General features: G+C 38.9%; 1 protein-coding gene across 1 annotated transcript; it reads right to left on the reverse strand.

Moving 5' to 3' along the window:
• Positions 1-5,604: 5,604 nt before the first annotated feature.
• On the reverse strand, positions 5,605-5,994 carry LOC126672413 (ribosomal protein S3, mitochondrial-like). The gene has a single exon (XM_050366363.1). The coding sequence runs from the start codon at positions 5,992-5,994 to the stop codon at positions 5,605-5,607; it is 390 nt and encodes a 129-aa protein (XP_050222320.1).
• Positions 5,995-16,547: the final 10,553 nt, after the last annotated feature.

Here is a 16,547-nt window from a genome sequence, read left to right on the forward strand (position 1 = left end):
TATCAGGATTATTGACCAGCGCATGTCCCTAGAAAGGACAGACAAATGACCACAAATCCAAAAAGCATAACTTTTGAGGCAATGTAACAAAAATTTGTATTTAAACTTTGAAATTCAAAATTTTTCATATGCATCTTCTTCGAGTAGTGCTGTTTATAGTTCAATGCGCACAAACTGTCATAAAAACTACAAATTAGTATGTCCAAAGCCAGATAACAGAATCCAGAATAAGCACAACAAGAGAAAGACTCTTCATTAAATCATCCAGTCCCCTACCAGAAAATTGGATGCTTTATTGAGGGGGCAATACAGATTCTATAGTGGACAAACATGGAAAGAATGAAAAAAGGGGCAAATTTTTGAAAATTTGGACACCCAAACAAGCTCAGAAGCCTCCACAAGAAGGATACACATCAAAAACCACGGGCTACAAGCTCTTATATCTCAGAAATAACAGGCGTCAGGCCTCTAATGCCAGAATAGCCCCAAGCGGGAAACACGCCTCTACTAACTTGAGACGAATATTCAGATAGCAGGGGGCATCAAAGTCCTCACAACAAGAGCCAAGCCTTACACTATGGAACAAGCAACGTGGCCCTACTATCAAAAGCAGCGAGAAGCCGGGGGAATCAGGTCTCTACTAACCAGAAACGGAACAGTATAAGTAGTGAGAGGAGCAGCTCACGAGAAGTCCTTCCCAGATCATCGGTTATGATCGAGTAGAACACTCACATAAAAAATAGTCAATTACAAAATCCGCAAGGACTAATTGATATCAGCGGTAGACCCCTTGAAACAGAAAATATCTCAATTTTACCAGTTGTTGAATGAATGGATACTTTATCGCATATGCATATCTGAATTATTGACTAAAACATGGTCCTAATAAGGATAGGCAAACGTCCATAAATCAAAAAGCGTAACTCTTGAGATAGTTGAATAAAATTTTCTATTAAAACTCTGAAATTCAAAATGTTCTAATGCAATTTTCCAGTAGCGTTGTTGATAGTTGAATGCGCATAAACTGTGATAGAAACTACAGATTAGTCCAAAGCCAAACTACATGAACCAGATTGAGAAAAGCAAGAGTGCTGACTCGTCATTGAATCATCCAGTTCCTTACCCGAAAACTAAATGCTTCAATGAGGAGGCAATACCGAGTCTACAACAGACAAGCTTAGGGAAAAAAATGGGGCAGATTTTTGCAAATTTGGACGTCTCACGTAGGCCCAGAAGCCTCCACAACCAAGATACACCTTATAAACCACTGGCTACAAGCTTCTGCAACCCGGAATAAGAGCTATACCACTACTATCCTGAGACAGAAATCCGGATAGCAGGGGGCATTGAAACCCTCATCACAGGTTTCAGGCCTTCTACTTAGCCTAGGCGATATGCCTCTACTGTCCCACGAAGGACATTCGGTGAGCAGAAGGCATCAAGACCTTCAGCGCATACTCCAAAGTCTCTCTACCTCCAGAAATACACAAAACATGCGACATTTCTCCGCTATGTAGAGACAAAAATTTTGATAACAGGGCGACATCAAAGGGGGCAGAAGACCACCTTGGCCAGGAAGCAGGAGGCAGAAGATTCCCATCATCCAAAAATTGGGAACTTAAGGTCTCCACCACTCTAGAAGTACATAGAACATGAAGTATGCCACTACTATCCTGAGACGGAAATCCAGATAGCAGAGGGCATCAAAACCCTCGCCACACATTTTAGGCCTTCTACTCAGCCTAGGCGATATGCCTCTACCATCCTACGAGTGACATCCGGTTGGCAAAGGGCATCAAAGCCGTCAGAGCAGACTCCAAAGTCTCTGTACTATCAGAAAGGCACAAACAGGAAACATGCCTCCACTATCTGGAGAAGGAAATTCGGATGACAATGGAAGTCAAAATCCTCACAATAGGCTTCATGCACACATGCCATTTTTATCCTAAATTGGACATCCCAGAATCAGGGGGAATCAATGTCCTCACAACCAGCGCCAAGCTTTCCACTATAGAAAAGGCGATGTGACCCTACTATCAGAAGTAGCTTGAAACAAGATGGGCTTCCGGCCTCCTACTCCTGAAGTATGCAGAAAAGGCGTCGGGACTTCCTCCAAAAACAAGACGGCTTCCAGCCCACTACTCTAGAAGTATTCAAGACAGGCGGTGGGCCTTCCTCCACAAGTATTCAAGATGGGCGTTGTGTCTTCCTTCAGAAATATTCAAGTCAGGCTTCGAACCTCTTCCTCCAGAATCAAGACGAGATTCTGACCTTATTACTCCAGAAATGTCCAAACACAGGCACGATGCCTCTACTATCACGAGACAAAAATCCGGATAGCAGGGGAGGATATCAGAACCCTTCTTATGAAATTAAAAAAACCTCTGCTACTACACATCAGGGAGCACCAGTTATGGGACTAAGGCCTCCCACGAGTCAAATACTTACGGGACTACGGGCTCCCAATTATGTCTAAGGACTAAAGCTTCCCACAATTTAATCGTCACGAGACTACAGGTTCCCGATCATGGCAACATCTGGGGTTTAAGGCTTCCCACTATTAAATCATCACGGGACTACGGGTTCCTAATTATGGAAACATCTTAGGACCAAGGCTTCTCACAATTCAATCGTCACGGGACTATGGGCTCCAAAACACAACAATGAAGGTTGGTGTCATTCTAGAAGATGACAAAGAATCAGATCACTTTTTGGAAACAACAAACTTAAATAAGACGTCCAAAACACGAAGCAACGATGAAGTTCAGTATGCAAAGTATCCGCGCATAGGAAACAATGTACTGACATACAAGAGTTCACTACAAAGGACAAATCCTAATCGTTAGAATCATAGTCCTACCCCAGGGTCTCAGAATCTCCATCATCGCTCTTGGAGAGCTCGTCCTTAGCGTCGTCGTAGCGCCCAGCCTACACATTGTTGGAAGAAAAAGCAGGGTCTCCACGACAGCCATGGGCTCCAAGTAACCGACCGCCGACACGGAAGCCACATTATCTACCGCGAGGTAATCTAGGGAGAATATCAGCTCCATCGTCAGTAGTACATGGGAGTGGAGCAGGGTTTGGGAGCCGCTCACCTAAGGCATTTGGCTGACTTCTCGATATGGAAATGGTTTGAAAAATGGAGTCACCACCTAGTTTAACTAGGAAATGCGTTTAAACCGACTAGATAAGCTTACTCGCCTTCGGTAAGATTATCGTGCATCGGACCAAAGACTAGGGTTTGTGGACCTCCCTGAAACTCTTATTCTTGATTTATCTATTGCCGGCTTTATTTACTGGACATATTCGTTTTATTCTCATCTCAATAGTATATGCAGTTCATAGGATATGAAAGTTGTAAATAAACATGTATGAAAGAAGTAAACACGTTTGACGCGCATATGACTCGATCTGGACTCGCATTTGAGGCAAGTAGCATGTCTATCGTTAGAGGTTTCTAGCAATAATCAAAGTCTGGCTGGTTTGGATATATTACATGCACAAAACCTAAACCGGATGTATAAGTGAGATTGATTGATTTTATTAGGTGATCTTGAAAAACCTATACAAATGTAAATGCCATTATTTGGCTAATTTTATGTGATTAGTCCTTTAACCGGTTAATTTGATGGGCATTTGGAAAGCGATAAACATTGCAAACTGGCCCTTGTATGGTTGGTATACATGCAAGGTTAGAGATACTTTTAAACCTCGTTGACTTTTTGGGTGTCTGGCACTCACGCGGGTTTTGACCAACGGTCTGGTCGGAATTGGGTCTCGGTCAGATCATGAGAGTTGTGTGTCTCGTTGATATGGTTCTACTGGTTTGATCTAGCCCGTAATCGGCTCTAGAAATTTCTAGTTTGCTGGGCCTCGGGATCGTGGGCCTGGTTTCTATACTATGCTACATTACTAGACTTCTATGTCCATTTTACATCGGGTCTGGCACGTTAAATTACAGAATATTAAAGTACACTTAATTATCTACGTTTGGGTTCAAAGTGGGCCGGATTTGGAGTCCGAATGAGCCCAGAATTGCGTCTCGAAGTTTGGATCAAAGTCTGGAAGATCTGGGAGGTATTAAGGGAAGACTGACGAATGATGAACACAGCACCGGTGTGACTGCCGTCGCCGGCATGTCATTGTTGCGGCGCCGCCGGTTTCAAAGGCGGCGGTGCGATGACTGTTTCAGGGGTCATTTTGTTTTGCTTCTTTCTCACTCGTTTCAACTCCGTTTCTCATGCAAAAGTAGTCAAAATCACATAAAATTGAATAAGGAATGCAAATATGGAATTTGCAGAGTGTTTAAAGCTAATTTAAAAAAATAATGTGTGGGCAGCAACTTCAAATTTTATTTTTCCATGGCAAATAAGCTCAAAATCACATCTAACATGCATCCTATGAGCTACAATTAACTGGGTTTTTGGTTTTGAACGTATTAAAAACATTAAATCAGTCATTAACATGCTTATTCATCGATTTTATGGAAATTTTGATAAAGCTTCGAATTTAATTATCATGGCAATTCTACGACAATTTTGATAAATAAGCTATCATACACCATAGATCATATAATTACAGCAATTACAACATTTATGGCATACAATCTGATGGAGAATCAAAGGGATTAATTAAGAGGGTCCTCAAAATTACCGATCTGAGTCGTTGGCTCGTTTGCTAGCAAAGTGGATGCGGAATCCAGCTTCAAATCTGATGCGGGTGTTGCGTTCTTGGAGAATTAACACGTATTATTGTTTTTAGGACCGAAAATTTGTATATGTGTGGTGTGAAAAAATCGGCTATTCTATTCTAGGGGGTGGTCGAATTTAGCTTGTCTGATATTTTGGGTTTGTGTGCCACCTTTAGTCAGGTTAACTTAAGGCTGTATTTATAGGGGTCTATTAGGTCTAGGGTTAGGTTAAGTCTATTTACAGTTTTGTCTAGTTAGAGTTTGGTTAGAGATTGAAAAAATATTAAGTGATATGCTTCTAAGATAAGGATTAGGTTTTGAATTAATTAATTATGATTTTCCTTTTAATTTTCGGATTTTGACTTGCTAGCTAATTAAAAAGGTTCTAAAACTCTATTTTGGTTCCCAAAAGTGTTTAAAGTCCTATGAGTCTGTTTATGGTAAATTTTGGTCCGCAAAACTTGCAAATTGGCCCATAAACTTCTAAGACATTGCAATTAGTCCAATTTCTGGACTTAGACTACAATCTCTTTGGATTTTTATGGGCTATTTATATCTAATTACGTTTTAATCCTCCAAGTTTGCAGCTGCACACAAATTATGCCTGCTTAGATTCTAGCAAGCAAATCGATAGCTCGTCCCCCAAGCAAATTTTTATGGAAATCATCATTGGACGCTTCAGTCCCTTATCACTTTTTACCTGTCCAAAAAATAGGTGTCTACAGTGCCCATTTCGGCCGGACGCAATCACTCCTCTAGATCGTCAATTCAAAAATACAAAGCTAAAAAAGAAACCAAAGACTGATTGCTTCTGGCGGGGCGATAGCGTCTAACAACATTTTTTAGTACTTCGGAAATTTTTTTATTTCTTATAAAAAATTTGTTATAATAGAAATCATTGTTTGTTGCCCCTATTAGTAAAAAAGACACCCTAGTATATGTTCCTCGGCGTTGAGGACATCCCCCATGAGCGGGGGATTTGGAATTATTGAATGAATTGATCGTAATTTATAAGATTTTGCTACCCCCGACCTTTCTAAAGAAGATATTAATCGTAGTTGAATATCCTTAACTATTTTACTAAAAATGGAATGAAATGATCTTTTTTTGTTCCTCAGTTGAAAAGAGATTTCTTGAGCAATCAGAAAAGCACTTTGATAAACAGATTTCACCTTGATCGACTCAATTAAGTTATTAGTGTTTGTTCTATTAGACAACAAAGATCGCATTTTTTTCATTTCGTTCAAATAAGAGTTGTACTTGTACGGAATTCTTCTATTTCTCAGTATGATCTCTATCATCATCTCTATTACTCTGGGAGGAATGTTTTTATGCGGTGTTAACGATTTAATAACTATCTTTGTCGCACGATAACTGGTACACGAGAGGTGCGTCCTTCCTGGTCCTCTCGTACTAGGTCAGGGTATTGATGCAAAGATCATATCATCAAGCCTCAATGGAATGAGCCTAGCCAAGGTGGTAAAACGATTGACTGGACATGTCATAGGGATTGCAATCAACCCATAAGGGTACTGATAGTTCATTATGCAATTTAGTGACACAGGAGATAAGTCCACAGTCATATTCCTTGCATAGAACTTCTTAGCGAATTCCAAACACCCATTGTTAGAGGCAAAGATGAGTAGTATCCTAAAGTCTGTCCAGCAGCGGAAAGCTTGCCATAGACACCCAATTACCAACCTCGATGCATCATAGATAGAGTAGTATTTTTGTATTGATGATTTGGAGGAGCGATTGTGTCTGGCCGAGATGGGCACTGCAGATACCTATTTTCCGGACAGGTATAAAGTTATAAGGGACTGAAGCATCTAATGATGATTTCCATTGAAATCCGTCCCGGTGATAAGCTACAGATTCTCTTGCTGGAATCTAAGCAGGCGTAATTAGTGTACACCTGCAAACTTGGATGATTAAAACGCAATTAACCGTAAATAGCCTATTAAAATCCAAAGAGATTGTAGTCTAAGATCAGAAATTGGACTAATTGCAATGTCTTAGAAGTTTAGCCAATTTGCAAGTTTTATGGACTAAAATTGACCAGACCCAGTCCAATTGGATCCCAAGAGTCGTTTTTAATACTTTTGGGCACCAAAACTAACTTTTAGCACCTTTTTACTTAGCCACCAAGTGTAAATCCGAATTCAATTGTAAAAACCTAAAGTAAATAATTTAAACCTAATCCTAATCCTAATAATCTATCACTTAACACTTCTTTAACTTTAAAACAAACTCTAACTAGGTAAATAGTAATTTAAGACTAAGTGAACCTCTAGTTAACCCTAGGTCACCCATAACCTCTATAAGTAGACCATTAATACAGTCTAGGCAAAGGTCCGACTGGTGGCACACAAACCCTAGAAATACCTAAGAAATTCGATGCTCTCCTAAAAACACTAGCCATCGCCGAATACTCCACCACACACACACACACACACACCAAATCATTTGATTCCAGTCTTAAAATACACTAAACACGGATTAATTCTCCAAGAACGCAGCACAAGCACAAGATAAGAAGCTAGATTCTGCATCCATTTTGCCATTAAACGAGGCAAGGACTAAGACAGGTAATTCTGAGGACCATGTTGTCTCTTTGATTTTCCATTAACATATATGCCATAATCATCATTGTATTTGCTGTAATTACACGATTTAGGTGTATGTTTAGTTTATTTTCTAATTTTAGCCATAAAATTGCCATGGTAGACTTAATAGTTAAGTTATCAAATTGCCATGAAATCAATTAAAAAGCATGTTAATAGCTGCAATAGACTGTTTACATGCTAAATTCAGAAAATCCAATTAGTTAGAAACTCTAGAATACATGTTTCTAGGCATTTTAACATATTTGTCATGAAAAATAGCTCCCCGTAACTATTACTTTAGTTTCCTTGTTTGGTTTTAGGCCTTTTTCCTGTATTTGCACGAAATCGAAGCTAAAACGAGTGAGAACCAAATCAAAAATTGCTGGAAAACGAGCTACTGCCTAATGCTGATCTTGCATTGCTGCCGCCGTTGCAATCGGCACCGCCACAACCTCCTAACTATCAGCGCTGTCAGGCAAACTGGCACGCAGTTCTTCGTCCCTGCTTCCCAGAAATTCACCCCCAGATTCTCAGACTTCGATCTAAAACTTCAACTTAGGTTTTCATGCTCATTCGGGCTCGGATTTAGGCCCAGTTCAAACCCATATATAGGATATTTTATGTACTTTTAATTTATGCACTGTAATGGGCCAAGCCCGATATAAAACAGAACTAGAAGTTCAATAATGTAACATAAAGTATAAACTGGACCCATTAGCCCGAAGCCCAACAAACCAGAACTTTTAGTGCAGATTCCGGGATCAGCAGAACTCGGAATCGACTGCACTTCAAACCTGTAGAACATGATCAACAAGACGCACAACTCTCGTGATCTGACCAAGAGCCAGTTTTGACCAGATGGTCAAAACCCGCACGCCAGGTACTCGAAGTCAACGAGGTTGAAAAGTATTTATATGTATACCGAGTGCACTTGGGCAATGCTAGCAATGTTTACCTCTTTCAAAACGCATGTCAATTAACTTGTTAAAGGAATATCACATAAATTAGTTAAATGCAATCTCAGCCCATCACCTAAACATCGTAGGACTGCCATGAAATGAGTAGTAACGATTGTATAGGTTTTTGAAGATCGCCTAATAGAATCATCAATCAAATTTAGACTCCCGGTTTAAGTTTTCTGCATGTAATTAACCCTGACCAGCCAAATTTTTGATACTTGTTAAAAACCTCTAAGGTTAGATGTATGCTTAGGAGTACCTGCTACTTGTTATGCATGTCTAGTCGAGATCGATTCATATGCGAGTCTAAGTGTTAACCATGCTTGCATACTTTTGTATTTCCAACTTTTATATCCCTGTGAACTGCATATACTGTTGAGATGAGATAATGCAAATATGTCCGACAAATAAAACTGGTAACCGATAAGCCAAGTACACGAGTCTCGGGGAGGTCAACGAACCCGGTCTTTTGGTCCGATGTACGGTAATCTTACCCATAAGCGGGTAAGATTACCTAGTCGGTTTAAAAGGCATTTCCTAGTTGAACTAGGTGGTGACTCCATTTTCAAAACCCATTTCCAGATCGAAGTCAGCCATAAGCCTTGGGCAAGCGGCCCCCAATCCCTGCTCCGCTCAAAACATCTCATAAGGCAACGGTTAAACAAAAGAGATACATATCTCATAAGGCAACCGTTAAACAAAAGAGACATATCTTCTAAGTTAACAACCAAACAAAAGAGATACATATCGCGTAAGGCAACGGCCGAATAAAATAGATACACATCTCCTAATGGTTTTGGTGAGACTTCCGCAGTTCCTTCAATATGAAAAGAATGAACAAAGGATCAAATCGCCCCCTCAACTTGACACCAAATATCAAATAAGTCATTTTCGCCGCTTTTGGTACAAACTAACCCATAACTTGCGTTTTCGTATCAAAAAAACCCGCAACTTGTATTTTCGTATCAAAAAGATCCCTCTGACACAAAAAAGAGAGTGGAATTTACTAATTATAATTTTTAAACTTAATTAATTCTAATTAAATCCTAATTAAACACATTTAAAGTCTATGTAACACTAATTGAATTTAATTAAAACTAAATAATCCTAATTCTAACACATCCGAAACCGCCGCCCGCCACCACCCGAAATCCACCTACTTGTTCATCCCAAAAGGGATGAACCAGAGCTGTTCATCCCTTTTGGGATGAACAGCGTGTGTTCATCCCAAAAGGGATGAACTCATTATGTTCATCCCTTTTGGGATGAACCAACTGTTCATCCCTCCAAAAGGGATGAACAGATCCGTTCATCCCTTTTGGGATGAACAGTAGTTGTTCATCCCTTTTGGGATGAACAGATCTGTTCGTCCCAAAAGGGATGAAGGATGAACAGCTCGTTTGTTCATCCCAAAAAGGGATAAACGAGTTGTTCATCGATCCCTTTTGGGATGAACAGATGGGATGATAATGGAGGCATGTGGCAGTCGGTAAGAGATGGATGGTGGCCGGAGATGAATGGTGTTGGCCGGAGGAGGAAGAAGAAGAAGAAATAGAAAAAGGGAAAAAAAAGGTCCCTTAAATTTTTATTAAAATTAAATTACTTATTGAATTTTAAAAATTAAAAGATGTAATTAAAAATTAAATTCATTAAGAATTAATTTAAGAGATAAATTGAATATTAAGGGTCTTTTTAAACTTTTTTCATTTTATTATGGAGAGTGTAGAACACTTGCCTGGGTGAGAGTGGGGGAGGGCCTTTTTGAGCTAAAAATACAACTTTTGGGTTTGTTTGTACCAAAAGCGGTGAAAATGACTCTTTTTATATTTCGTGCCAAGTTGAGGGGGCGATTTGATCCTTTGTTCTGAAAAGAATAAATAGGTTTGAATGATTCGGACCGGTGTTGGTCCAAATATACTCTGATGCCTAAGTGAGGAACGAGCTCTCAATGTAGATAGATTGAAGGTATAGATCGAATGTGTGTGTGTACCTGTTTTCAATCCTTTATTTATATTTCTTAAGGTTCTATTACCTTTCTTGGAAATTCCTTAATGAAATAAGGCATGTTTGACCTCTGATTGCCATAATCATGCTTATCAACTTCTGATAAGGAAACCCGCACCATGAGTGTGATAGTTAATGTATTCTGTGTTGACCCTTATAAACTCGGGATTCTCTACTAGCCGTTATATCTTTATTTGTGTCAGGGACGGGGTACTCATTGGTGTTGTTTGCTTTTGTGACTTAAGTCTGGTCTTTTCCCGTTATGGTCATACTTAGCCTGAGTCTGGTATCCATCCATACTTAGTCTGAGTCTTGAATCCATCATTAGTCCCTCCCCTCGCCATGTGTCTTGCAAGAAATTATGTTTGTTTCATTGTCTGAGTATTAAACGCCCGTCGTTTAGATTTGTTCTAGTGACTTTTCATGTTTTGCTTTTTTGAATTTTTGATTTGCCTCTATTTTTCCTATTTTGTCGCCACGTTTCACTCTCTCAATTGTCAACGGTTTTCTAGAATCTTTTTTAAATGCATGTCTTCCCTTCCTCTTTTCTTTTCTTACTTTCCTTTTATTCTGATTTTCTTTGGCTTTTCCTTGCTCTTTTCTCTCGTATTTTCTTCCTTCGCGTTGCGTTTACCTCTTAATTTCCAGGTAATATTTCTTTCCTTCCCGTTTCTGGTTTAGTTTTTGCGTAGTCATGCCTCGCACTAGGTCGTCTGTTGCTGCTAACCCTTCCTCTGATACCACTGTCGATTATCAAAATTCTTTAAGTTCTTTTACTACGAATGTTAATACCGAGTCTTTGCTCGAGTTTAGGGATGAGTATGGTATTCCTTCTGAATATGCTCTGTCTCTGTATGACCCTAGGGCTGTAACAAATGTCCAATTAGACAAAGGAAGCATCGTGGTTTATCACGAGCAATTCCGTTGTGGTTTACGCTTTCCTTTAGACCCCCTGATTCATAGTTTTATTTCGAGTTTTGAAATTCCTCTTGCCCAAATTCATCCTAATGTTTTTCGTGTTCTCTGCTCTTTTGTGGAACCGGTTCACGGTCGAGGTTTGTCTCCTTCTTTGGGTTTGTTATGTGAGCTTTTCTGCGTTTCTCGTAGGAGTAATGAATTTTACCATTACTTGACTAAACATAGAGGTATGAGGTTTATTGGGCAGTCTTATAAGTTACCAAAAGGTGGAAACGTTCATTTTTCGCTGTGAATCATAAGCCTGCTTTTTCTGGGTTTCCCCTTGAGTGGATTGATAAGATTGCTGAGGTCACTCTTCCCCTTTTTAGTCCTATAAAACTTGACATTTTGGATGACATTGTGAGGGATGCGAGGGTGAGTGTTTATGTTTGTTGTGATTTAGTTGATAATTATTTGCTTCACAAATTCCCTAATGTCCTTCTGCCTACTCGTGTCCCACTTGAGAGTGATAGTTCGAGGACTCAGTCCTGTCATTTTTCTCCACCTCCTTCTTTTGTAGACTTGACAATTATGAGTAATGGTATGGTCTTCCTTCGTGTGCTTCTTTTATGCTTTTTTCCTCTTTTCTTACCTTGTGTATTAGGTGGTGTATCTATGGGTGATGATGATTCCCTTGATGAGATGGCTCTCTCTTTTGAGCACACGGATAATCCTGTGGTCATTGGTAATAGTTCTTGAGCTTCCAGTCTGAGTCTGATCCAACCTACAAGAGAAAATAGGTTAGAATGTTTCGAGCCGGTGTTGGCTCGAACACCCTCCGATGCTTAAGTCAGATAGATTGGAGTTAAGATTGATTGATGAATATGAGTAAAGTTAGGGTTTAACTGACTTAGGTTCAATTTTATATATACTTGCGGTCATTGTGATGTGTTAAGAGTCTCCTTCTCTACTCAGAACTCATCTTCTTGTTAGGATGAGTTCTCTTTCGTACTTATGCCTGATTTATTGGGATAACGGGTTGATCTGCTGATCTTTGTTGGTTATTGTTAAGTACTGGGTCAGGGACCTGCTAACTGGCTACATCGTCTGCGACATGCGTCTCCTAGTTGTCCTCTGGTACTATTTATGGTGTGATATCCATCATTAGTCCCTCCCCATGAAGTTATGTCTATTAAGCATTTATGTTTGCTTACTGGGTTTTCTTTAGGTCTGACTTGGGTTTCTCTTCTTTTTTTATCCGTTGAGCCTTATTGCCTCTTCGGTTCCATATTTTCAAAATTTAAATTTGCATCATTTCATGCTCCTGAATGCGTGCCACGTTTCTAGCTATTAACTGCTGAACGGTTTTCTAGACTCTTCTCTTTAATTTTCTTTTTCCTTCTTCTTTCTTTTTACTTTCTTCTTTCTTGATCATATTGCATCTTTCTTTCTGCTTTCGATTGACACTGCCTTCTTTCAGATTTCTTCTTCGTTGTGGTTTCCAGGTAATTTTTTCCCTTTTTCTTGAATTTTCGTATTGATTATGGCGCGTACTCGGTCTTTTGTGTCGCTCCCCTCTTCTGGTGCCGCCGTAGATTATCGTATTTCCTTTGGTTCTTTTGTAACCAATGATAGGGAGTCATTAAATGAGATTCGCGATGACTACGGTATTCCTGTTTCTTATTCTCTTTCTGTCTGTGGTGCTCGCATGGGTGCCAATGAGAGTGTGGGCACTGGGAAATTGGTTGTTTACAAGGAAAAATTTCTCTGTGGGTTGCGTCCTTGGATCCTTTGATTGAGTCTTTCGTCAAGGATTATGGGATCCCGTTGGGTCAGATTCATCCCAACGCGATTCGAGTCTTGTGTTGTTTCGTTGAGTTAGTCTGTGATAGGGGTTCGGTGCCTTCATTAGGTCTTCTTAATGAGATTTTCTTTATTACTCATAGAAGTAACGAGTTTTATCACCGAGGTAGGCATTAATAGATGCTTTGCCCAACACTACGAAGCGTTGGCAACGCTCCTTCTTTATTATGAGTCATGAGAGTGCCTTTGTTGATTTTCCTTCTTAGTGGGTTGATGATTCTGTGTCTCTATCCTTCTCCCAACTTTGTACTACTGACTCAGATGTATTAGATTCTCTAGTAGATGATGCCCAAGCCCGGTTATACAATTGTTATGATTTAGTGGATAAATACCTTCACCGTAAGTTTCCCCATCTTGAGTTGCCTCCTCACACTATGACTGAGGGGCATCTCAAAAGTGATGGTACGCTGTCACAGTATTGCCGTTCTTCTTCACCTTTCTCTTTTGTAGATTTGACAGCTACGTCTCAGGGTATGCCTCTTGTTTGTCTTTGTTTTGTGTTGTAATTTCTTTGTGTACACCTTCATTGGCCTTTTTGTTTTTGTAGGAATGGGGGAGGATTTTCTAAATGCTTTGACTCTTTCTTTTGAGAATGACTCAGCTGTCATTACTAGGTCCAAGCCTGCCCTGTTATCTTTGCCTCCTAAGCAAGTTATCAAAACTGAGAAGACTTTTGAACCAATGCTGCCTCCTTCTTCTAGCAAGAGGGCGCGAGATATTTGTGATCAAACCAGGCAGGGGTCTGTAAAACGTCTTAAGAAGAACTTGGATTTTTGCCCTAATCCTAGGGAGTGATTACAGAAGAATGTTGGGGTTGTCTGTTTCTTCCCTGGAGGTGTCTTTTCTGTTTTCTTAGTTCATACAATTTTCAAAGGATATGGAGGCTTGGGACAGTTGCACTGGTAATGGTGTTTGTGACAGGATTGATCCAGCTCTATTGCAAGTTAGATTTTCCTTTCTAGCTTTTTATGTTTCTGTGCTTTGTGACTATGATATGGGTCTTCATTCTATGACCTTATGCTCTTGCCTCGTGTGTTTCTGTTTGTAGCTCGTTCAAGGGAATGCTCTGGTTCGTCACAAGATGGAAGAGAATGCGTTATTGAGCCAGAATCATGAGAAAGCGATGAATCATGTCCGAGATATTGTGTCTGCGGAGAGGGTTAAGTTCAGCAAGCAGAATTAAATAGCCATGGACCGGGTCAAAATTTTGGAAAAGAAAGTCGCTGATCGCAAAGGTGCTATGTTGGAACTTCAGGCTTCGTGTGAGAGATTGACTAAGGAACAACAAAATAACAAGCGGGACGCTAATGTGTACATGAGTGGATGCCTGACTGACTTCTGCGCCGCTGTGATCAAGATAGTTCGTGAAGACTACCCAGATTATGACATCACCAAATGTTTGTCGATCGATCTTCGGGCTCTGGGTCAACGGTTGTAGCCAAGGTTGCTGCCAAGAAAGCTAGGTTGCCTGTTTCGCCGGTACTTCCTTCAGACGTCATTAATGAAGGTGTTAAGGATGCTATAGATTCTGATGAGAAAATAGAATTTCCTGATGCTACTGTCCAGCGAGACAAAGAGCCATTAGGTTTGTAATACCCCGTAAAAAATTTGGAAGTTTATTTTATATATTCTCGGTATTAAATTGTGTCGTTGTTCGGTTTGAGATTAGAGAGATGTTTGGTTTGCTTCAAACCTTATTTAGGTTCGATTTGGCCCATGGGGTTTTGGCCCATGGGCCAAATTTAAATAATTTTTGAGCCCGCCAATCTTGGTCTCGAACGATACCAAGGCTTAAAAGCTGGGTCTCTTTCAAGACCAACAACGAGACGGGGGGAGCTGTTTTAGGCTTCTGTTGTTCTTTTTAAAACAAAATTTCGATCCCTTTCTCTTCCTATGTATTCTGAATGTTTAAACCCGTTTATTCCTCAAACTCTTATCAAACCCTAGCCGCTCTTCCCTCTCAGATTCTTTGTGTTTTCATCGCCAAATCATTGTATAAGTCAGTAAGCTTCAAGTTGTAAAAATCTGTTTAGCTGAAAACGACACTTTGGTATTCTGATTCATTCTCCTTCGTTTCAGACCCAAACTCACTTCCGTTTGATTCCTGAGATTGTAGACTCAGCCCTCCACAAGTCCGAGCTTAGTTTTCACATAACGGTACGTTATATTTTCAGTTATAGCCGCCGCCGTTTTGCCGTGTTATTGTAATTTTCTGTTTTGAGTTCTAAATCGATCTCTCCGTATTTTGATCCGTTCGCAGCCGTTTCTCGATTGATTTCAGTTCTGTTTCTTCCCCGTGATAGTTGACTCGTTCCTCTATAGCTTTGCCTTTTGAATTTCATCAAACGGTATGTAATAAATCTCGTTTTAATCGCCGCCGTTTTACCGTTTTATTTTGTTACAAACTGTAAATGTTCTAAGTAGTTTATTGCCGATTCGTGGGGGATTGTTTAAATGAGTTTTGATGTTCTTATGATCGTTAGGTTATCTGTCATTGAATAGTTGATCGTTAGCATGATTATTAGCTGGTCGTTTTTTGATTTCTTAGTGATTGAATCTCGGTTGCTTGTTATGAGTTTCGGCCGAGCTTTATTGCTCGTTGATTATCCATTCTTGTTTGATACTCACTGAGATCTTTATGGTGCGTTAGATTGTTGATTTTGATGTTTGCTTATTAAGAAATCTTGATTTGTATAGTTTTGTATGGTGATTATAGGATTTGAAAGCTTTAAATTTAATCCTGCAAGTTTTTCGGTTTCTGTTTGTCATGTTGGGTTGGTGTTTTGGTTACAAATTGAAGAAGATAAAGACTTGGCATTATTTGATTGGTTAATATGAATTTGTTTTGGCTAAATGGTGGTTTTGGTCACTAAATTTTTGTGTTTTAAATATATTGATTTCTAAGCTTAATTTAATAACTATTTTGTATTGATTTTTGATTTTAATTTACGAAATTGGTTTCGACTTATTAATTAGCGATTTAAATAATAATATTATTTATAATTCGAAATTTCTTTGGTCATTAATATTTTAAATTTAAATTAATATTAATTTTATTATAGTTTATATGTGATTTTATATATTGACTATATTAAACAAGAATTAGGGATTTTATTTAATTTGAAAGTTTAACAAATTGATTAAATTATTTTTAAGACCTAAAAATAATGTTTGAGTATTTAAGAATTAAATTAATAATTATTAATAATTATTATTTAATTAATAATTTGAGATTTTGACTTAGCGTGCCAATTTGGATAAATTTGTAATTTAGCCTTTTTAATTAGCTTGATAGTTTTAAGAAACTCGTCTACCCCACTATTTAAGGAAAAGATTTTATTTATTAATTAAATATTATTTAATTAATATTTTCGGATGAATTTTAAATATGAACTCAATAAGCTTGAATTATTTACGTCATTATAAATTATTTGAGAATTGTGTTTCTCTGTGATTTTTCTGATTTATTAATTATGCTAGTCCTACGTGGTGTCTAGTAATCTTAGAGTTAGGGGTCGTTCAGATATT

This window comes from Mercurialis annua, linkage group LG3 (genome assembly GCF_937616625.2).
Source record: "Mercurialis annua linkage group LG3, ddMerAnnu1.2, whole genome shotgun sequence".
NCBI classification, from domain to species: domain Eukaryota; kingdom Viridiplantae; phylum Streptophyta; class Magnoliopsida; order Malpighiales; family Euphorbiaceae; genus Mercurialis; species Mercurialis annua.

Excerpts from the sequence above, each read along its gene's own strand:
- LOC126672413 (XM_050366363.1), bottom strand. The coding sequence starts at position 5,994 with ATGATGATAGAGATCATACTGAGAAATAGAAGAATTCCGTACAAGTAC.